The 23,143-nt window shown below is 45.4% G+C and overlaps 1 protein-coding gene across 1 annotated transcript; it reads left to right on the top strand.

Annotated features, from left to right (window-relative positions):
* Positions 1–1,263: 1,263 nt before the first annotated feature.
* On the top strand, positions 1,264–16,448 carry ccnjl (cyclin J-like; the record flags this gene model as incomplete). Its single annotated transcript, XM_007905565.2, has 4 exons — positions 1,264–1,534; positions 13,351–13,650; positions 14,531–14,690; positions 16,010–16,448. Coding segments are annotated over 4 exons (1,170 nt in total), but the record flags the coding sequence as incomplete, so codon positions are not given.
* Between the last annotated feature and the right edge of the window lie 6,695 nt (positions 16,449–23,143).

The raw sequence follows: 23,143 nt of genomic DNA, 5'->3' as shown, positions 1-23,143 counted from the left end.
TGGTGGGGGAAGAGGTGATTGAAATGACTCCAATGCACTTGTGGTGTCCCATAGTACAGTGGTTGGTGCGCTCATCTTGGAAGCGAGAGGATCTGGGTTCTATTCCCGGGCGGAGCGAAACCTTAGGCAAGTTTCCTTACTCCCCCTGCCTCTGTATAGTAATAGTAAGTAGGAATCTGGTTGTTAGTCGATAGGCAGATTGCTTCATCCCCCCAACCCCACCCCCAAAAGCCCCCACCAACAACAAAAGAAAATGTGGTCACTCAATCCATTATTGTTTGTGGGACACTGCTGTGAACAATTGGCTGCTGCGTTTCACCCACAAAATGCACAGTTACTCCACTTTACAGTATATTCTTTGAGACGTCTCAACAATGTGATTAGGCGCTATATCAACAACAACAACAACAAGATTCCATTTATAGAGCGCCTTTCACGTCAGGAGGACGTCCCAAGGCGCTGCACAGTTGGGTCATGACCCGAGCATTGGGGAAATGGTCAGGGTGAGGGGAGGGAAGGGAGGGAGAGAGGAGGGGGGAAATGGTCAGGGTGAGGGGGGAAGGGAGGGAGCGAGGAGGAGGAAGAGAGTCGAGAGGGGAGCTGAAGGCACGGTCAAAGAGAAAGGTTTTGAGACCGGCCTTGAAGGAGGAAAGGGAGGAGGCGGCGAAGGCACTGGGGATGGAGTTCCAGAGCCTGGGGCTGAGAGGCTGAAGGCCCGACCACCGATAGTAGGGCGTTTGGGGCGGGGGACGTGGAGCAGACCGGAGCCAGAGGAACGGAGGGTACGGGCGGGTAAGTAGGGGGATAGTAGGTCGTAGAGGTAGGAGGGAGCAAGGCCATGAATGTAAGGATTATTGTTATTTTTTTTATTTTATTTTATTTTATTGTAATCAAATGTAAGGATTATTGTTATTTTTTCTGCTGTTTTCCCCAAAAAACAGCAGTGGCTTTTTATTCCTAGGCAGCTCGACCGAGCAGGTGAATGTTTAAGCAAAAGTTTAGTTTTCCTGTGATGACTCGTAAAAGTTGAGACAGAAGATTGAAACAATTTCTGTGCAGTAATTACTGAGATGATAAGTGATGAGATCGACCTTCACCTGTTTATTTTTGACTGCTGGGTGATGCAACACCAGCAAAAGATATTATATTTTACTTTTTTTTTAAAATCTAAATTTTCTTCCACAGTATAAGAACCAGGGTGACTGAAATCCAATGTAGCATTTGTGGAGTCCTGCAGTGTAGTGGTTAGAGCACACATAAACACGCTGGCCCGCTGTTTTTGACAGTACTTTTTTTTCTCTCTCTCTTGTCTCTTGGGCACAGGAACTGAAGCTGCCCGTCTACAAGGCTCTCTCGCCGCAGATCGCTTTGCGCCGCTATTTTGCCGACCTCCTCGCCATCCTCAGCAACCGTTACCAGCTGTGCCCCACGGCTCGCCACCTGGCGGTTTACCTGCTCGACCTCTTTATGGACCACTATGATGTCGCCGTGAAACAGCTGTACGTCATCGCTCTCTCCTGTCTTCTCCTGGCCAGTGAGTATGGGGCTTGGGGACGTGGGGGGGGAGACGGACACAAACCAGTCCTTACTTCATGACTGTGTCAATAGGAAATTGCGCTGTTTAACGTGTCGGTGTCAGCATTCTGCCGAACATTACTGTAAAGCCACCGAGCGATTTATTGGAATGTTCTTTTTTAAACCGCTTGCAAACAGAAGCCCTTGAGGTAAGGTGGAATCGCGGCTGACAGTTTACTAAGCAGATTCTCTCCCCCAATGTTTAGCCAAGTCCAGTGGTCTGGTGTTTGTGCTGCTGTTGTTGGCAAGTCGGCACTGCCGACCTTTCACCTATGAGCATGGAGGAGAGGGGGAGGGATGTCACCACCTCCAGTATAGAAATAAGACTTGTAAGCAAAACAGAAGCCCACGGTATTAAAGGGACAGTGGCAGTATGGATACAGAACTGACTGGGAGACAGAAAGCAGAGAGTGGTGGTGAATAGTTGATTTTCTGACTGAAGGGAAGTGAGCAGTGGTGTCCTCACGGGTCAGTATTGGGACCACTGCTGTTTTTGATCTATATGAATGACTTGGCCCGGGTACAGGGAATATAATTTCCAAGTTTGCAGAACTGAGCTAGGAACAGTGAGGAGGATAGTAGCAGACGGTAAGGGGACATAGACAGACTGGTAACATGGGCAGACACGGGGCAGATGAAGTTTAATGTGGAGAAATGCGAAGTGATGCATTTTGGGAGGAGGAATGAGGAGAGGCCATATACGCCGATGGTACAATCTTAAAGGGGTGAAGGAACAGAGAGACCTGGGGGTTCATATAAGTAAATCTTTGAAGGCGCAGGACAGGTAGATAAAGCTGTTAAAAAAGCGTACGGGATACGAGGCTTTATAAATAGGGGCATAGAATACAGAAGTCAGGAAGTTATGATGAACCTTTATAAAACACTGGTTAGACCTCAGCGAGAGACTGTGTTCAGTTCTGGGCACCGCACTTTAGGAAGGATGTCAAGGCATTGGAGAGGGTGCAACAGAGATTTACCAGGAGGGTACCAGGAATGAGGGACTTCAGTTATCAGGAGAGGCCAGAGAATTGTTCTCCTTGGAGCAGAGAAGGTTAAGAGGAGACTTATTAGAAGTTTTCAAAATTATGAGGGGATTCGATAGGGTGAACAAGGGAAACTATTTCCAATGGCGGATAACAGATTTAAAATAGTTGTTAAAAGAAACAGAGGGGAGGTGAGGAGAAATGTTTTCACACAGTGAGTTGTTCTGATCTGGAATACATTACCTGATAGAGTGGTGGAAGCCGATTCAATAACAACTTTTAAGAGAGAAGTAGATCATTATTTGGGGAGGACAAGTTTGCAGGGCTCTGGGAGAGCGCGGGGGAGTGGGATTGAATTGGATAGCTCTTTTCAAAGAGCCGGCACAGACACGACGGGCCGAATGTCCTCCTTCTTTACTGTATAATTCTATGATTCTAAGATGACGAGTGGTGCGTGATGGCAATCGTTGGGATGTTTTATAAACATCAATTGTTCTTGCCCATCATCCAGGTGGCTGGGCAACGGGGGAGCTGAGGGCTGGAATGTGTAAATGTTGTCTCTCTTTGCTAACCTGACAAGCTCAGTCAGGGTAGCAGTTGTGATGATTCAAAAAAGATTCCAACACACATACTCTCTCTCTCACATGTACACATTCTCACACACACACTTCAGCTGTGCATTATAGTCCAGGCTGACACTCCAGTGCAGTACTGGGGAGCGCTGTATTAACAGAGGTGCCGCCCTTACGGTGAGACAATAAACCAAGATTCCTTTTGTCTGTTCGGGTGAACATTAAAGATCCGATGGTATTATTTGTACAGGCAAATGCAGCAGCCAATTTTGCACACAGCAATTTCCAACCAACTGCTGTGAAGTGAGCGACAAATGTTTATTTGGGAGATTGTTGGCCAGGACACCAGAGACAGAAACAGAAACTCTATTCGTTTTTCGAACAGCGCAACGGGATCTTTAACATCCACTTGAACAAACAGAGGTGACTGCGGTTCATAAGGTCTTGTGCCATTTTTCGCTATGTAAATTGATGTGGTCATTGTTTTACCAGGGCTGTACAATGAAGCAAAGTGTACGTGCAAGGCTGCTTTGTTGCACACAAAGCGGTTTGGAGGAAGTCTCATTTTTCTCTCTCTCTGGCAAGGTCAGAAATTTAAAGGGATATTGTGTTTAGGAAAAAATGTTTGACGATCAGGGGACGCTTTGTCCCATCAGTCACAATTGGATTAGGGTTAGTGTTATTGCATATAAAACGTTTTTTGGGTACTTGCCTTCTTCAAGGCCCATCTCAAGACCCTCTTCTTTGACCGGGCAATTTTCTCAGTTACTGTGCCTTCGGCCACATTCCCCACTCTCCACCCCTCTTAATAATAATAATAATAATAATAATGCTTGCAATTGATATCAACCTTATCATGTCTTCGAGAGGTCTCAAAGCGCTTGACAGGATATACCGTAAAGTGAACTGACTATATTTTGTAGGTGAATTTTGTGGATGAATTGCTTTTGGTCTTCCTCCCACCTCTCTGCCTTCCCTCATCCCTACACCACCTCTCCCCCATGCTCGGGCCTCGACACCTGACTGTTCAGCGCTTTGGGACGTCCTCCCGACATAAAAGACGCTCTATAAATGTAATTTTGTTGTTGTTGTTGAATCGCAGCAGCCAATTGAGAACAGCAGTGTCCCACACAGTCATGGATTGATTGACCTTTTTTTCCTGAGAGATTATTAACCCCAGAAAAGTGATCCGCCAATTGACTAACAACCGGGTTCCTACTTACTGCTAGGTAAACAGAGGTGTGAAGTAAGGAAACTTGCCCAACATTTTGCCCTGCTAGGAATTGAACCCAGGGCCTCTCGCTTGCGAGGCAAGTGCTGTAATCACTGTGCTACAGGACTCTTGATTCTAACCCGGCACTTGGGTAAAAACCCTTAACTGTCCAGAGCCTTGAAACAAGTGTCATTTTTTGTGTTTGTTGTTGTTGAATTGCCAGTGGAGCCAAGCTGGGGGACTGCTGATAGGGATCAGGCAATGGCTCATTCTGGCCCAAGTGCAGAAAAAAAAGTCAGGTTTGCAGTTTGATCGCGTTTATGGAGTTAAAAAATTGGTTGTATGATGTGATAATTATCACCAGTGATAATTATCACTGGTGAAAATTGCAATCAAACCAGTCAGTTATTGTTGACAGGCTGTGAGAGTGAAAGGTACCCTCTCTGTCTTTCTTTTTCCCAAGTTAACACATGCAGTACTCCTCTCAACTGCTGATAATAATAATAATCCTTGCATTTGATATAGTGCCTTTTCACATCATTCAGACATCTCAAAGTGCTTCACAGAATTTACTGTAAAGTGAATTGACTGTATATTTTATGGCTTAAGATGGTCATTGGCAGGCAATTAAGTCGTACAAACTACGAAGTGGTCTGAGGACACTTTTTCTCAGCCCCGTTCCTAGCCACCTCAATAAAGTAAATGTCCAGGACAACCTGGTTTATCCGTCGAGCTCTCGCTTCTGAGTTAGAAGGTTATGGGGTTAAAGCCCCACATTGGGATTTTCAGCTCACAGCATTCCAGATGAGACTTTAAACTGCGGTTCCGCTTGTTTAGGTGCACTTAAAGATCCCACGGCACGATTTGAAAAGAGAAAGGAGTTTCTCTTTCCTGGCGTCCAAATTCCCTATCCACCCTCCCAAGCTTTCGCCAATAAAATAGTCACTACATTTCACAGTATATCCTTTGAGACATTCTCTCATTAATACAAGTATTATGTTATGTTTTCTCATTTAATTTGTCCCCCCCCCCACACATTTTCCACCCCACTCCCACCCAACGAACCTCTGGTAAATCGATGGAGAATCCCTGTGAACGCTGGGATTGAATAGCTTGGAAAGAGCATTGCTATTAATTGTATCCTCGGGCTGTAAACAAGCCTTTCAGGGCACCTGCCATATGCTGCTGCCATTGAGTGGAGACAAAGGTTGCCGTAGGAGGCTCTCTGAACCCATTCAGTCAGCTCCCGGCCTCGGACGTAGTTCAATGAAAGAGTTAAAGGATGGCAGCAGTGTGTATGTCTGGGAATGTGCTGCAAGCACCCAGGAACCCAATAGCTGATTTTAAAATATCCTACATTAAAATAAAGTGGCAGAAATTTCCTACGTGATCCAAAAAAAATGCTGTTAGCCAGCCTTGTGTCCAAGAGCATCTACAAATTTTTGTTTTTATAATAATAATCCTTGCATTTGATAGCGCTTTATCATGTAGTTGAGAGGTCTCAAAGCACATCAGAGCATATACTGTAAAGTGAATTGACTATTTTTGTGGGCGAAACGTGGCAGCCAATTGCGCCCAGCAGTGTCCCACAAACAGTCATGGAATGAGTAACCAGTCAAATTATTATTATTGTTTTTTTGATGAAGGGATTATTACCATTAGAATATGATCCACCAATCGAATAACAACCGGGTTCCTACTTACTACTAGGCAAACAAAGGCAATGGAGTAAGGAAACTTGCTTAAGGTTTCGCCGCACTGGAATCAAACCCGGGTCCTCCCGTTGCGAGGCAAGTGTACTAACCATTATGTTACGCAATTTAACAATCTAGACTAATCCCTCATCTCTGAGCCGTCTCGTACTGTACGAGACAGATGGTTTGCTGTCACTGCACAATCACAATACCCATCCTCGCAGCTTGTTTGCAAGTCCTTTTCCTTATCCCTTGCACTTGTTTTGTGAGTGTGTTCTCCTGAAATAGATTTTTTCCCCCAAAAAAATGATGAAATCAGTGAATTGTGCTACGGGTTATTTCACTCTTGCTCTAACAAGCAGAGCTTCATTCACTTCCCCTTTGGATATCTGTTCTCTAACACTGAGTATAAGAATCAACTCAGGAACAATCATGGCATTGGATGAATATGAAAGGCAACAAGATTAGACTTGGCTTCTTTACACTGTAATGAGCTTTGTGAACCTGTGTGAGAGATTGAATTTGGTTCAAATTCTTTGGTCTAAATGCTGCATTTTTCAGCACTGCTCAATATGTATAAATGCCGCAAGATGTGTGTTTAATGTGTAACTGGAAATAACTTTCTGTAATGTAGTGGCTAGAGCACTCGCCTCACAAGCGAGAAGATCCAGGTTTGCTTCCCGGGTGGGGCGAAACCTTATGCAAGTTTCCTTACTCCACACTCCTCCGTTTACCTAGCAATAAATTGGAACCCGGTCGTTAGTTGATTGGTGGATCATTTTCCATGGGTAATAATCACAAATTTGGTTACTCATGACTGTTTATGGGACACTGCTGTGCTCAATTGGCTGCCACATTTCTGTTTGGCTTGAACCCTCTAGTAAGGCTGGGGCTGGCGGGAGGGTGGTGGGGCGGGTGATGATGATTTTAACCTCTTGCTCCTGACAAAATTGGTTTCCATGCATGTTGGAACAGTTCAAATGGGAGCAGATCTCTCAATGTATTTCAAGTGCAGATTGATCCGCCTCTGCCAGAGCTCAAAATTAATCTGTTAATCCACCACTGGGGCTCGGCTGGCGTTTGGCAGACAACGCATCTGTCACTGGGATTGCGCGTGGGCGATTGGTGAGTTTTTTCATGAGTGATGAATGACGTTTAAACTTGGACTGTAGAGGAATTGTGTAAAAACTTTTCTGGATCCGATCCCAACCCTCGGACTCTCTCTCTCCTCTCTCTCTCTTGGTCTCTGTCTCTGTGTTTCTCTTTCTTTCTCATTTCGCTTACCACACTCGCCCGCGCATTCCCTTTGCATTTAATTTTCCTTATACCACACTGTGTTTACTTAGCAGTAAGTAGGAACCCGGTTATTAGTTGATTGGCGGAACACTTTCAGGGGGTAATAATCCCTCCCCTCAAAAAATTGTGGTCACTCAATCCTCAACTGTTTGTGGGACACTGCTGTGCGCAATTGGCAGCTGAGTATTGCCAACAAATACAATTGATTTATTTTATGGTGTATCCTGTGAAGCGCTTTAAGACATCTCAAAGACCTGATAAGATGCTATATCAAGTGCAAGGATAATTATCATTATTATTAGATCAGTTGCTGTGTTTGCACTACAAACGCACAGTCACTACACTTGACAGCATTCGCCTGTTGGAGCCCTTTGAGCCTTTCCAAGATTGCAACAACAACTTGCATTTGTATAGCGCCTTTCATGCAAGTCAGGTCAGAGTTCTGGATGATAAAGGCTGTATCAAATGCAAGATTATTTTATTTATTGCTGTTATTAATTTGTGGAAGTGGCTGATCTGTCAGTGATTTAATGCAGCTATTCTCAGGCCTCGTCCCCACTCCAAGTATTCGAGAGAATTCAAGAAACGCTAGAAATCTGAAACAAAATCTGGAACCGCATCTGAAAGAGGAATCTATGTTAACGTCACACACGAGATCTGCGATCAGAACTATAAATCAGATTTTTGTCAGGGAACCTTCATTTCCTCCTGCGTGCATTTAGCCTGGGTTCACGTTCAGATCTGCCATTAGTCATTTTGTGATTCTGATGGTAAACTTGACAGCGCTGTACAGTTTATTGGTGCCACCTAATGGACGCCCGAGATTTTCGGAATCTAGCAATTTGAACCGCTGTAGATTGTGTTTGAAATTACAGTGCGTTTCTAGTAACTAATGTATTCATCTTGTGCCATAGTAACCGTGGAGGGGAGTGGGACGGGGGGAGGATTGAACACGCAAATTACAATTCCACTAATTGGGATAATCGCTCCCTGTCCCCAATCTGAAGTATACACACTTTACGCCACAGCTGATGAGTGTTTATGTGTCTATCTACGAACTAGTGAGGGGGTGAGGGGCGAAGCTAAAAAACAGCTTCTCAGCGCGGAGCCTGAATTCCTCAACTGCACAACATCTCAAATAGTTGCACAGCTGGAGACGCAATAGTTACACAGCTCGAGCTGTAACTGTTTTGTTTTAATATCTTTCTCCCCCAAGTTACAATCCCTCTTTATCTGTCCACGTGGGCAGCTCACAAATACAGGTCTCTGCATACAGTGAGGCCTCTATCTGTGTTGTGGTCCACGTAGATAATAGCAGCATTGAGCAATGTACAGGGTATTCACAAAGTCCTGTTAACCACATGTTTTTTTTCTCCAGTGCACTGACTAGCAATGAGGATCCTCAGTTTCACTGTGTTGCGCAGTTTCTGTGACCTTCCCCCGCACTGCGAAAAGGATTCCCGTTCCGACTTTTCCAGATGTCTTCGCTAACAATGTGCACTGTTTCAGCCACTTTTACTCCCCCCTCCGAAACTCTCCTCCAAAATCCTCCCCACCCGCCCCTTCAACACACACACAATCTCCCCCAGTTTCTGCTCCACTTGTACAGCGCTTTGAGACATTTATTGTAGAAGTACAAGTTGTTGTTGTTAAGGTAGTACATTACTGCATCTGTATAATAATAATAATCCTGGCATTTGATATAGCGCTTTTCACGTCTTCTAGACGTCCCAAAGCGCTTCACAGAATATACTGTAAAGTGAATTGACTGTATATTTGTGGGCAAACGTGGCAGCCAATTGCGCACAGCAATGTCCCACAAACAGTCATGGATTGAAAATGACCAATTTATTATTGTTTTGCTTTTTTTGAGGGATTATTATTAGGCTCTGTGTGGAGTAAGGAAACTTGCCCGAGGTTTCACCCTCTGCCATGGAATTGAACTCAGGTCTCTCACTTGCAAAGCGAGTGCTCTAACCACTGAGCTACAGGACTACACATATAGTAACTTGCAATGTGTTCAGCTTTAAACAGTAATACATGCACATGTGTGTGCGCGTGAGAACACACTGCTTGTGCTCTGCATATTTTTNACAGCGACTCTTAAACACTGCAACAATCTAATAAGAGGCTAAAGGTTAAAGGCTCCTGTTGCTCTGAGACAGAGACAGGCCATAATGGAGACACCCCTTCACCGCTCCCACCCACCCCACCCACCTTCTCCTCTGACATCAACATCGTCACCCCCTCCCCCTGAAGATTTTGCCCCTTTTAGGGACAGTTTGGGCTGAGACCACGATCTTGTTGACCGCATTTTCGGTTACCTTTCTCCCCCAAGCCCAGGCTCGCAGTCAGCTGTCCAAAGCGCTTTCAGATGTCCTCCTGACATGAAAGGCGCTGTGCAAATGTAAACTTATTGTCGAGCTGTTAGCCACTCTATTCACATGTAACAAAACCTTGTTTAGTCTTTTGTTCTGCTTTTTGTCACTCACTAATGGATTGACTAACTGCTCAGCAACAAGATGGCTTACATTTATACAGCACTCCGAGACACTGCTGCGTGTGAAAGGCACCTATATAATAATAATACTTGCATTTGATATAGTACTTTTCAGATCTTCAAGCCGTCTCAAAGCGCTTCACAAAATATACTGTAAAGTGAATAGACTGTGTGTTTGTGGGTGAGACGTGACAGCCAATTGTGCACAGCAGTGTCCCACAAAAACATTTGTGGATTGAGTGACCACATTTTTTTGAAGGGATTATTACCCCTGGAAAGCAATCTGACAATCGACTAACAACTGGGTTCCTACTTAATGCTCGGTAAACAGAGACATGTGGAATAAGGAACCTTGCCTAAGGTTTCGCCCCGCCGGGGAATTGAATCTGGGTCCTCTCACTTGCGAATTAACCAAAGTTATGTAGCTGCTGAGCCAGGCAAAAAAGTTGTTGTGGTCGATCCATTTAACAGACAATGGTTGTGGGGGTGTAAAGTAGGTAGTGTTGGCAGCTTTGTAACTGTTCTCTCGGTCTTTGGTTCCCTCTGACTCACTGGGAGGAAAGGTCAGTCTTCTATTGGGGGAAAGAGTGCGGGGATTGGTGTGGGGGGAATGAGGATTGAGGTAGGGTGGCAAGAGCAGGGCTGATGTCCTCTGTACACATGTGGTTTCCATGCTCCTGTGTCACTGTGTAATTGATATTGACAGCCGCTGTAGCGTCTCGCAGATAGGAATTAATGTGTTCACCCTGTTGCAGAAATGAATTGTAATGTTACACCAGGAGGGAGGGAAGGCTGGGTCACGTGGTTGACAGCAGCCTTATTAAAGCTCCATTGTTTTTAGAACGGGCTTTAAAGATGCCACCTTGAAAAGTGCGGCTTCAAAATTATTTGTTTTATTTTAAGCTTTTGAAATCCTCTGCTTAGTCAGACAAGGACATAAATAAATAAAAAATAATAAGAATTTGCTCATTCAATCCATGACTGTTTGTGAGACACTGCTGTGCACAATTGGCTGCCACGTTTTGCCAACAAAATACACAGTCAATTCACTTTATGGTAAATTCTGTGAAGCACTTTGAGTCCTCTCAACGATGTGATAAGGTGCTATATCAAATGCAAGAATTATTATTATAGTTTGGGGTAAATGGAACAAATGCCTTTTCATTTTGGATACTCAGTATTCGCATCAAATATTCTTATACTTTTCTGGCCGGGAGCCGGGTGTGTGACACAAGCGGAAACCCATCACAGTGCTTAAGAGTATCCACACCAAGCTGAGAATTCCATGCATCTCATCTACACATGGAAATCCTAGAGATAATTGTTGGAATGGAATGCGTTCTCTCTCCCTGCTTATCTAATTCCGGAAAGTATTAGGCGCAGGTTGGCAAGCTCCAAGGCTTGGGGACCCCAGAGTGTGCGTTGGGGGTAACTGCTGGAGTCTAACCAGCTAAAACCGCATAGCTTGCCATTGATATTGCTGCCCGGCAAGTTTTCCCTCTGCTTGTCCAGCGAGGACCGTAGATATACAGCAAAACTGGAGTCCTGTAGCTCAGTGGTTAGAGCACTCGCTTTGCAAGTGAGAGACCTGAGTTCAATTCCAGGCAGAGGGCGAAACCTTGGGCAAGTTTCCTTACTCCACACAGAGCCTAATAATAATCCCTCCAAAACTAAAAAAAACAATAATTAAATTGGTCATTTTCAATCTACGACTGTTTGTGGGACATTGCTGTGCGCAATTGGCTGCCGCGTTCGCCCACAAATATACAGTCAATTCACTTTACAGTGTGTTCTGTGAAGCGCTTTGGGACGTCCTCCTGACGTGAAAAGCGCTATATCAAATGCAAGGATTATTATTATTATTATTATTATAAAACTCCTTCCTCCTAACAATTGCGCTTAACTCAATCCAGAGCTCACAGGAGCGCCCTCTGCTGGGCCCTTTATGACATTCCTATTTCTCCGCCGTCCAGCTAATTATTATTCTGTTGCTGCCTTATTTCCAGTTTGACTCTGCAATGTATGTGTGTGTGTATGTCCTCTACCTCGGCTCCTCCTTCTCAAGATCCTCCTCTTCGACCGTGCTTTCAGTCACTCTCTTAGCCCTCCTTCCCACCCCTCCTGATCCCAACCACCAGTTCGGGAGCAGATCCCTGACTGTCCAGCGCCTTGGGACATCCGCCTGACATGAAAGGCGCTGTATAAATGTAATTTCTTGTTGGGTAGTGTGTGTGTGTGTGGAGGGGGGGTGGGGTCGCGGTATGCGACAGAGCCAAGCAAGTTGTAAAGCGATTGGCTTATACTTGATGTGCCTCAGAGCAGTCCTGAGCACGCTATTCCTTTTCTTATCTCATTACAAAGGCCTCAGTACAGCTGTCGGGCAGATGCTGAGATCAGCTGTGTCATTACAGAGAGGAAGGATGCAGTACATAGATGCCTCGGAGCTTGAGACGTGACAGAAATAAAGTATTTGAAATTAAAACCATTTCCCGTTCAATTACAGGATGTTACACCACCCCATGTTATACCCTCTGCGTTGAGCTGTTTTGTATTGTATTGTTTTAACTTGGTATTTACATTGGGAGACTTGTCCTGCAAACACTGCTCCCCCCCCACCGATAAATCAGTCATTCACCTTATGTCTACAACACAACAACAACAAGATTCCATTTATAGAGCGCCTTTCACGTCGGGAGGACGTCTACTTGTGGGTCTTTGCTCTGTGTGTAATAGCTGTTGCATTAGCACCCAGAAAACACTAATTACCTGTAAATGTGCTGAGTCAGTAGGTTGCAACGTTAGCTAAAGTTCTTTTAAGCATCCTGTAGCTTTTTTTTAAAACTCTTAAAATGCAAGTCCCATTGTGTATTAATAAGATTTCATTTGTGTCGACTGTGAGAGAGCAAGAATTTGGGTGCTTTTAGTATTCGAATAATGCTGTGCCCTCAGCATGTCCATGGGAGAGGGAGAATATGCAGGAATCTTGGCAAAAGTTTGAAATGAGTTGGCGTTGGGAACACTTTAGCATTGCACTTCACTAAAGGCACAACAGTGCTGCCTGCGGGTCCTGAACCGAGGATCGGGAGAAAGAATTGCGATTCTCTGTGATATTCCAGCGAAATGCCATGAGCCAGGAATGTGTGGCATTCACAGTTTAGTATTTTCCCATCAAATACAAGGATGGAGGAAGGAACAGGCAGCTGGCAAAACTGGGTGATGCTTGATGTGTGTTATAATTAGCTGAGCTGTGTGTCCATCCTACTGGAGGCCTATGGTCACCTTCCCCCCTCCCTGCAGCTCGGGATCAGGCTTTCCCTCCCAGCTCCCCTTAAAGAGGTGATTGTAGATGGATTGGGGAGCGAATATAAAACCAAATCTCCTCTAACCCGAGCCGCCCTACGCTGTCCATTCCAGGTTCTGTTGTTGTGTCTTCAGCAAGTTGCTGTTGTCTGATGTTCAGTTCCATTTGCAGCGCTGACTCTTGTGTGCCTTGCTTTGCTCCCCGCTCGTTTCCCAGGCAAATTTGAGGAGAAGGAGGACCGTGTGCCGAAGCTGGACCAGCTGAACAGCCTGGGCTTTATGAGCAGCTTGCACTTAGTGCTGAACAGACAGGACCTGCTGCAGATGGAGCTGCTGCTGCTGGAGACGTTCAGCTGGAACCTGTGTCTGCCCACAGCTGCCCACTTCATTGACTACTACCTCTCCGTCTCTGTCCACGAGAACGACCTCCACAATGGCTGGCCACTAGCCTCCATCGCCAAAACCAAAGCCTTCCTGGAAAAATACACCCACTACTTTCTGGAGGTTTCTCTCCAAGGTAAGGCTTGGGAGGAGAAGGCCAGTTGTGTGTAAGGGGGCAGTTTGCTGCTGTTGATGATAATAATCCTTGCATTTGATATAGTGCTTTATCACATTTTCAAGGCGTCTCAGAGTGCTTCACAGAATATATTGTAAAATGGATTTACTGTGTATTTAGTGGACAAAACGTGGCAGCCAATTGTGTCCATCAGTGTCCTACAAATAGCCATGGAGTGAGTGATCAATTATTTTGTCGTGAATTCAATGACCAATTTTTTTTGAGGGATTATTACCCCATGGAAAGTAATTCGTCAATCAATTAACAACTGGGTTTCTACTTATTGCTAGGTAAACATGTGGAGTAAGGAAACTTGCGTAAGGTTTTGCCTTGCCCGGGAATCGAACCCAGGTCCTCTTGATGTGGTGCTCAGTCATCTCATCTGTGCTTGTCTTCCCAATTCCATAGCAGTGCCCAATATGGTAATAATTCCTTGAGTTCGAAACAAAGTCCTATCATATCAGCGCAACATCTCAAAGTGCTTCACAGGAGGTTTTCTGTGTAGTATTCTGACTGTATTTGTTGGCAAATAAGGCAGCCAATACACACACACCAATGTCCCACAAAACGGCCTTGAAGTGAGTGATCAATTATATCTGGGGAATTGTTGGCCAGGACACAGGGACAGAGAAACTACCGTCTCTTTTTCTTCATAAGATTTTACTTTGAAGTGCGGTGTGTGTCTACGTGTGTAGCCAAAAGGGATTGAATTTGAATAGGGCTAGATGGAGAGCTTGTTCGGAGAGCCATGTGCTGAATGTCTCTTTGTTTGTCAATGTCTGTGGAGTCATTGCGATGGATTTCTCTGCCCTAATTGATAACACTGCTCTTCTCATTGTAGATCATAGCTTTCTGACTTTCCGTCCGTCGATGGTAGCTGCTGCTTGCATCACAGCCTCTCGTATCTGTTTACACATCAGCCCGTCCCTAACCTCTCAGCTGCATCTGCTGACAGGATACACCTGGGAGCACCTGACGCCCTGCATTGAGCTCATGCTGATGTAAGACAAATTTATCTCTTGTAATTGAATAGCAACAAGACCGAGGCCCTCCCGATTGGCTTCCTTCAGCGCCTCCACACCTCAGGCACTGACAGCATACTTGTCCATGGATGCACACTCCACCTCACTGAGCCAGTCCAGAACCCTGGCATCTTGTTTGACCGTCGACTGTCTTTTCTATCCCACAACTGTGCCATGATCCGCTCTGCCTTGCCCCACCTCCACAACATCAACATCTCCCGGCTTCGCCACTGCCTCTCCCCTCAGGTCTCCGAAACATTCATTCACGCGTTCATCACATTTAGGCTTGACTACCTGCTTGACGGCCTTCCTAACTCTTCCCTCCACAAACTACAGATCGTCCAGAACTCTGCAGCTCATGTCCTCTCCCGCACCAGGCTCTGTGACCCCATCACCCCCACCCTCGCCCGGCTCCACTGGCTCCCCATTCCCCAAAGGATAGAGGTCAAAATCCTTGTCCTCATCTTCAAGCTTCTCCATGGCCTTGCCCCCTCCTACCTCTGTGACCTGCTAACCCTATATCAACCTGTCCACTGCCTTCGCTCAGCAGGCTCCGGCCTTCTCCAACCACCCCACCACCCCCCATCCCCATCATTGGCGGTCAGATCTTCAGCCTCTCCTGCTCAGGTCCAAATCCCGAAGTGAAAGGCGCTTTACAAATGTAATTTGCTGTTGTAATGAAAACGTGCACTCGCATTGTATCATTTCAAAGTCACAAAGCACTTGGCGGGAATTATTTTCTGAGTGTAGTGACTGTGTATTTTTGTGGGGCCAACGTAGCAGTCAGTTTGCGCACAGCAATGCCCCACAAGCAGCCATAAAGTGAATGATCGATTTAATAATAATACAGTACAAAATTACATTTGTATAGCGCTTTTCACATCGGGAAGACGTCCCAGAGTCCTGGACAGTCAGGGATTTGTATCTGAGTTGGGGGGGGTGAGGGTGGCGTTCAGGGAGGGGAGGAGGGTGGCCAAAGGTGTACTTGAAGAGGAGGGTCTTGAGACATGCCTTGAAGGAGGCAAGGAGGGAGCGAGGCGAAGAGAATGTGGGATGGAGTTCCAAGGGTGTGGACGGAGAGGCTGAAAGCCCGACTGCCGATGGTGGGGCAGGCCGGGCGGGGGACATGAAGCGGGCTGGGGAGCGTAGGGAACGGACAGGTTGATATAATAATAATAATCCTTGCATGTAATATAGCCCCGTAGAACATTGTTGCGATGTCTCGGGTGGGTGGGGGTTTTCTCTATGTTATTGAGGCTGGGAAGCCTCTGACTGACTGTGTGTTGTTTGTTCTCCAGTGCCCACGACAACGACGTCAAGGAAGCCAACAAAACCAAAGGCCACCAGTCCTCACCACAGCTGCTATTCCAGCCCCAGTACCAGCACAGCACCTCCCAGCTCGTCCAGTTCCACCCACCCACCCAGCCCCAGACTCCAGTCCAGCCCCAGGCCCAAACACAGACCCAGGCCCACACGCAGACCCAGGCCTACCGCAGCCACCTTCAGGGCCGCCGGCCCACTATCCTCTCGGGAAGCTCCAGTCGCGGTTACACGATCCAGGCCTGCCCGGGCCTGCAGTCCAGCCTCCAGCCCACAGTCAGGGCCTTGCCTGTTCAGGGACCCATCGCCATGCAGGTCGCCATAACGACCGAGCCTAGACACTGCATCACCGTGGCTTACGGACGTAACTTCCTGAGCGGACATCACACCTACACAGCTGGCTGCTTTGAAAGATGACGATAAGCTTGCTGCAATGATCTTCTCAATCCAACCTCTCTCCTCCCCCCCCCCCCACCCCTACACTGGACAATGGAAGCTACGCACGCTGGGGGCAGATGGGGGTTGTTATGTGTGGGCGAAATGACAAGACTGGTTGACAATGCACTGAAAACTGACCTCAGGCTCTGTGGAGGAGAGGGATTGATCACCAAGTAGCTTTTCCTTGTTATGATTTCCTGCAATTGGGAATATAAATAAGACGTGTTTTCAGACTCTCGGAATGCCCTGAAGTTGGCCTTCAAAATTTTTTGACAAAAAGAAGAGTCTTTAAATTAAGTCTTAATAAAGGAAGCCATATATAGTTTGGGGAAGAAACGTCTCTTAAGAGAATCTTACGCTGCTGCCCTTAAGTGACATAAAAGGGCTGTTATTTACTGTGACTGATATTTTATATTGTTTACATAAAAACGTTCGGGGGCAAACATTTTTACTTGAAGATAATGCCATTGGTCTGCCCCATTTAATTTATCGCTGGCTGCTTGCAGTGTTGTGTGTGCCAGCCAGTGCTTCTCTCTCTCTCTCTAGGGTGTATTGTAGTTACATTTCCAAGTGCAATATGGTTTGTGTCCTGGCTTTCCTTTCACTTTATGATTCTTTTTGCCGCACTATGTTTCATTTCAACCCAGCATTGTAGGGACCCGACAGAGGAGTGAGAACAGATCTGATTGCGTTTGGGCTGCTTCTGTCTGTATTAACTCAGAGCATCCCAAACAAGACTTGTCCTTTGCGTTTTGTGAGCTATTGTCTGGGAAGTCTTCCACCAACACGCTGGCCAGCTCTACATTACGCACGGCGAGGTGATCGGAAAAGTTATTTTGGGAGTAGTTTTAGTTGTGTAGCATTACGCTTTTTTTTTCTCTTCCTCCTAAATTTGATTTCTGTTTAGTATTTAAACACTGGTGGTTTGTAAGAGAGGGAGGAATCTGCTTGGTGTCCAATCGTGCAACCAAAGAGTTGGCACAATCTACTCGCTTAGAGAGACAGGAGAGAGGCACAAAAGGCAACCTAAAAAACTAATGAACATTCACCTAACCCCTCCCAATTTTTGGGGGGAGGGAGTGGGTATGGGGGGGGTAATAAATACCTCTTGCAAAGCAAACTCAAGCTATTAAAAACCGACCTAATGTCTCTGATATTTCAGGGGAAACAACTTAATACCTCTTGCTACTGGTCAAAAGAACACAAGCTCAATATTGCAGGACTATTATTGAAGGTATCTCGTGGTAAATGAGAACACTGCGTTCATCGCGCTTTGAATTTCGAGCGGGGATTTGTAAGTCATTAGGCATCCAAAGAGTTGAGCTTTACATTTTTTTTCAAAAAAGAGAAAAACTACTTTTTTGGGATTTTTGTTTGTTTGTTGGCCGCATTTAAGAACTAAACAAATGAAATCCACTCGGCCAATTTTCTTACAAACTCTCAGGCCACATCAGCAAGGTTTTAATTGTGAGTCAATTGCTGACAAATACCTACTGTTGAAACAACCTTAAGTGTATATCTGCGTGTGAGCGCATGTGCTTTTAAGTCCACTGTCTTTAACATACACTGTCATTGTGTGTTACTTTTTAAGATTTTATTTAATTTCAGTTAACTGTTGGAACATTTTGAGAATTCTGGTGAGGGAGAAAGACTGGGCTGTGCTGGCTTCCCTCAGCGTGTTTCTAAACGTTCCTTATCAAAACGCTAACTAGAGGAAGCAAATTATTATTCTGTCCCCAAGGTTTCTCTTAGGCCCTGAGGTTTATGCCCCAGACGGTAGTTTTCAGGATGACTTTCAATCTCAAATGCAGGACGAAAAGGCCCATAGTGGGCGAGAGAAGCCTGTACATTCCCTGTTTAATGCTGACACAAGGGGATATAACTATCTCGGCAATTGTGCGCCCCCGTCCTGAGGTGGGCAACTGAGGACACTGGTTTTGAAGCCTCTGTGTGGCCTGTGATAAATATTTCTCCTGTGGAAGGCCGGGTGATCTCAGGCCTAGGTTTTGATGTTATTATGCTGGTCTTGGCCATGGTAACAGTGAGCGCTCTATGCTTTGCACTGACCATACTTTACCTGGGAGGCGGGGTGGGGGAGGTGAGCACAGTGTTTATCCAGAGATACATCCTTAGTCTTTGTCCACTGCTTGAAATTATACACCTCAGGGTAAGTGTGAAGGTAACCTCAACCACTTGTGTGCAAAGGTACACGATCTAACTGCCTGTCCTCTGCTGGTTTAGTTCAGAGAGGGTCTGGGCCTCTGGAGTACTGAGGGAAATGAATTGATAGCTTAAGGTTTACTGTGGTATTTGTGGGCTGGAGGCTTGGTGGGAGAAGGTGTTTTGCCACGTGATGGTCCTGGACATCTAGATGAACCTTCTGTTCACTGACCACGTTGAGAAGTGTTTCACTGACTGTAGGCTCCCAGCGACAACTCCCAGAGGGTGTGCTCGGACTGTGCAGGTTCAAGAGCTGTTAAAGTCAGAGTCGATTAATAAAACAGAAACTTCTATCCAAAAAAGGGAGAAAATCGAGGGAGGGAAGGGGGCAATTTATCAAAAAGAGAACGGTGGGGTGGTGGGGGTTGAAATCATCAATCAGGTTTTAAAAATTAAATCGGAATCAAAATTGTTTTTCTCCCGACTGACTTTCACACTAAGCAGATGGGTGGGTGGGGGGGGAGATATATTGATTGGTTTAAAATGACAACAATTTTAATGGTCCGTAAGTAAGTAATTGGCGGATGGAAACTGGCTCAAACCCCTACCCCCACGGTCAGCTTGAAGGTTATCTGTGAGTGAGATCGATGCCATTACTGCTGATATTGCTTGGCATTGTCCCTCATGTTGATGGTTTGCCGTTTGTGAGTTACGTTCCAAATTGGTTTCAAAACGTTGCCAACCATAACAGGGAATTAACCAAATTGGTTTGTTGTTTGGTTTCCAACGCCACACGCTGGAGCTGGAAGGCAGAATTCCCTCCTCTCTCCCCTCAAACCCCACAACCTTATTTTTTGGGAGGGGAGGTTTCTGTTTTGAGAGGAGTTGGCTGGAAATTACACAGCGCCCGCCTGCCCAAAACATTCTGGTTCAGTAACTTAATTTATTTGTTTTAAAATTTTAAATTTTTTTAAAAAAAAAGAGTTTAAATATTTGTTAAGGCCATCCTCAGCACTAACCCCACCTTATCTACTGGGATAGGTTGGGTTCTGGAGACAACCTATATATATAAGTCATGCAGTCGCTAGATCTGTACCTCTTGGTTTCTGAGGATGATACTCTCTCCCTCCCCACCCCCCGACCCCAGGCTATTTATAAAGGTACTTGCTTCTCAAGTGCTTCAGACTGTATTAACCAGAGTGTGTAAACACGACTCTGGTGCACTGAGCAAAGTCTGTCCTCTCATGGTGTACTGCATGTTGAATGCTCCTTTCCACATTTAAGCCTTGTGATGATATTTCCCACCATCTGAATCCCACTGTCATTCCCGATAACTGAATGGATACGGAGTGGGGAGTGAATTGCGGCTTAATTTCGTCAGTGGTGGGGCTTGATCCCTTTTAAAGCCCTAAATTCCTTTTCTAATTGGAATTGAGTTGAACCAGAACTTGGTGTGTGGCTTATTGTGAGACAGAAGTAGAGTAAATACACATTGTATTATTAGAGATGACAGCATCGTGCAAAATGTGTTCTGATAAAATTTTGTAAAGCTTGCTTGTAATCCATCAATCCCACAGGAAAGCAAGTGAGGTAACCAGCGATCGAAAGAATACATTTTTTATAATCTCTATTTCCAGTCCATTCAACAAGGTTAAGGTTAACTCAGTCACTGCTGATCACATGTACAGTGTTGCCAGAATATGCATCTCAAAAGGTTTAATGCAAGAGTCAAATTCCTGCTGAACAACACACTAATAATTGTTAGTAATGTTATTTAAATAAATGTTAGTACAGGCTAACTGAAGTTTTAAGAAATTTGTGCGACTGACGTGAAATTCTTGTGTTTTTATTTCAAAAAATAAATGCCAGTTCAATTAATTCCTGTTTTATCAGTGCTTTATTTACCCTTAACAAATTGCCATCTGTGTCAGTGTGGTCTAGGGGCATTCTATACCACACTGGGTGCCAATGGACATTGTTGCCCTTTTCAGTTTTCATGCTTGGATGTTATTTTTAATACTTAATCTGTGGTCAAAAACAACAAAATGACATTTGCATAGCGCCTTTCACGTCGGGAGGACGTCCCAAGGAGCTGGATAGTCAGTGTTTCAGACCCGAGCTGGGGATTGTGATTGGAAGGGTGGGGGGGGGGGGGAAGCAGGGAGATCGAAAGCACGGTCGAAGAGAAGAGTCTTGAGATGGGTCTTGAAGAAAGCAAGGGAAGGGGCAAGGCAGAGGGACTGTGGGATGGAGTTCCAGAGGGTGGGGGCAGAGTGGCAGAAGGCCCACCTGCCAATGGTGGGGCAGGTGAGGCAGGGGATGTGAAGCAGGCTGGATCCCACTGAGTGTAGGGAGTGGGCAGGATGGTTGGAAGTTAGGAGGTCGCAGAGGTAGGGGGGAGCGAGGCCGTGGAGGATTTTAAGAATGAGGACCAGGATCTTGAACTGTATCCTCTGAGTAATGGGAAGCCAGTGGAGTCGGCTGAGGATGGGAATGATAGAGTCACAGTGCCTGGTGCGGGAGAGGACACGGGCTGCAGAATTCTCGATGATCTGTAGCCTATGGAGGGAGGAGTTGGGGAGGCCGACAAGCAAGCAGTTTGCATACTCAAGCCTCAATGTAATGAAAGCGTGTATGAGGGTTTCGGCGGCCTGCGGTGTGAGGCAGTGGCGGAGCCGGGCGATGTTGCGGAGGTGGGGAAATGCAGCATGGCATGGATATGGGTTGGAAAGGATAGTTGAAGGTCAAACAAGACGCCAAGGTTCTGGACTGGCTTCGTAAGATGGAGTGTGCAACCATGGATGGTGATGCTGTCAGCACCTGTGGTGAGGAGGCGCTGATGGGAGCCAATCAGGAGAGCCTCGGTCTTGTTGACATTCAACTTAAGAAAGTTAGTTCTTATCCAGGACTTGATGTCAGGACAGCAGTGAGCGTGTCAAGGGTGGAGGCAGAGAGCTAGAGTTGGGTGTCATCAGCATGCATGTGGAAGTTGACCCCGTGTCTGGATGACGTCACCAAGAGGGTGCATAAAGATATTGAGGAGGTTAGCATAGACATGGAGTCCTGTAGCATAGTGGTTAGAGCAAGCGAGAGGATCTGGGTTTGATTCCCAGGTGAAACGTTCAGCAAGTTTTCTTACTCCACACTTTGCTGTTTAACTAGCAGTAAGTTGAATGGTGGATCACTTTTCTGGGAGTAAAAATCCCTTTTTTAAAAAAACGGGGTCACTCAATCCACAATTGTTTGTGGGACACTGCTGTGCGCAATCGGCTGCGGTGGTTTGCCCACAAATGCAAGGATTATTATTATTTAGCAGTGATTTTGTCCTGAAAACATAATTCAGTATATTAGGTTGCTTCACAGCTCCCTGGAGAAAAATCTGTGCTCACTCCCAGCGATATGACATTCCTGATTCAACAATCAGGTTATGTTTCACGTATTATAATAATAATAGCGATAATAATAATACAACCTGCAACATTTGCTCTTATAATCATATTATAATAATCCTTGCATTTGATGTAGTGCGTTTTCATGTTGTTGAGACATCCCAAAGCGCTTCACAGAATATACTGTAAAGTCAGTTGACTATTTTGTGGGTGAATTCTTTTAATTATTATTATGATCTTCACAGCCCAGCAAACTATTATGTGGTCACAAGTGGCCCCGCTCACTTCCATGCACACCAAAGTGACTAGTCTGCGTTTCGTCTGCGGTGGAAGGTGTTTGAAATCTACAACCACGCTTCCTTCCTAAATGGCCTTTATTTTTATTGGAAACAATGCAAACCGCAGCAGATGGCAACAAATGTATATCCTTGGGTTCGGCTTACTGTATATCTGGAATGTGACTCAATTAGTCTCTAGCTCATTTGTCACTGGGTTTCTTTTCAAATCACTGAACATACATGAAAGAGTGACTTCCTGTAATGGTCCTCTGCTGTGCAATTCAGTAAGTTTCACCCATTGTGTGCACAACTGAAGCAACACAGGGTAACGGCAGTGTGGTAAGCAATACGATTGAGCAGGAAATGCAAGTCAGGATTCAATAGAAAATTGTTCAGAATTTAAATTGTTTGTGGGGCCCTTGCACATCCTAAAGCTAAGAGCTATGAGAGGAAAAGGGTTTAAAGAGAAACACTTTACAGCATTGCATTAGGGGTTTAGCTTTGCAGGGGACACATCTGCTTATTTCCTGGGTTGTGCATTGGAGTTGAGAATCACCAATTAGACAGATAAGGGATATGGGACAGATAAAGGGCCATTATCTGCCACTTCAGAAGGGAGGGAAGCATTCTATTAGCTTTAAACTAATGGAGCCCAAACAGAACATCACTGGAAAAATGGGTGGAACTGTGACATACCTGATTCAACATAGAGGTTGTGATTCATGTTTAGACCTTTTAATGATAATAATAATGCTTACATTTGACATAATGCCTTATCAAGTTGTCGAGACGACTCAAAGCGCTCCAGAGCATACACTGTAAAGTGTAGTGACTGTGGAGTTTTGTG

This window comes from Callorhinchus milii, unplaced genomic scaffold (assembly GCF_018977255.1).
Source record: "Callorhinchus milii isolate IMCB2004 unplaced genomic scaffold, IMCB_Cmil_1.0 Scaffold13, whole genome shotgun sequence".
Lineage (NCBI taxonomy): Eukaryota > Metazoa > Chordata > Chondrichthyes > Chimaeriformes > Callorhinchidae > Callorhinchus > Callorhinchus milii.
This window is presented reverse-complemented; position numbering and strand designations above follow the sequence as displayed.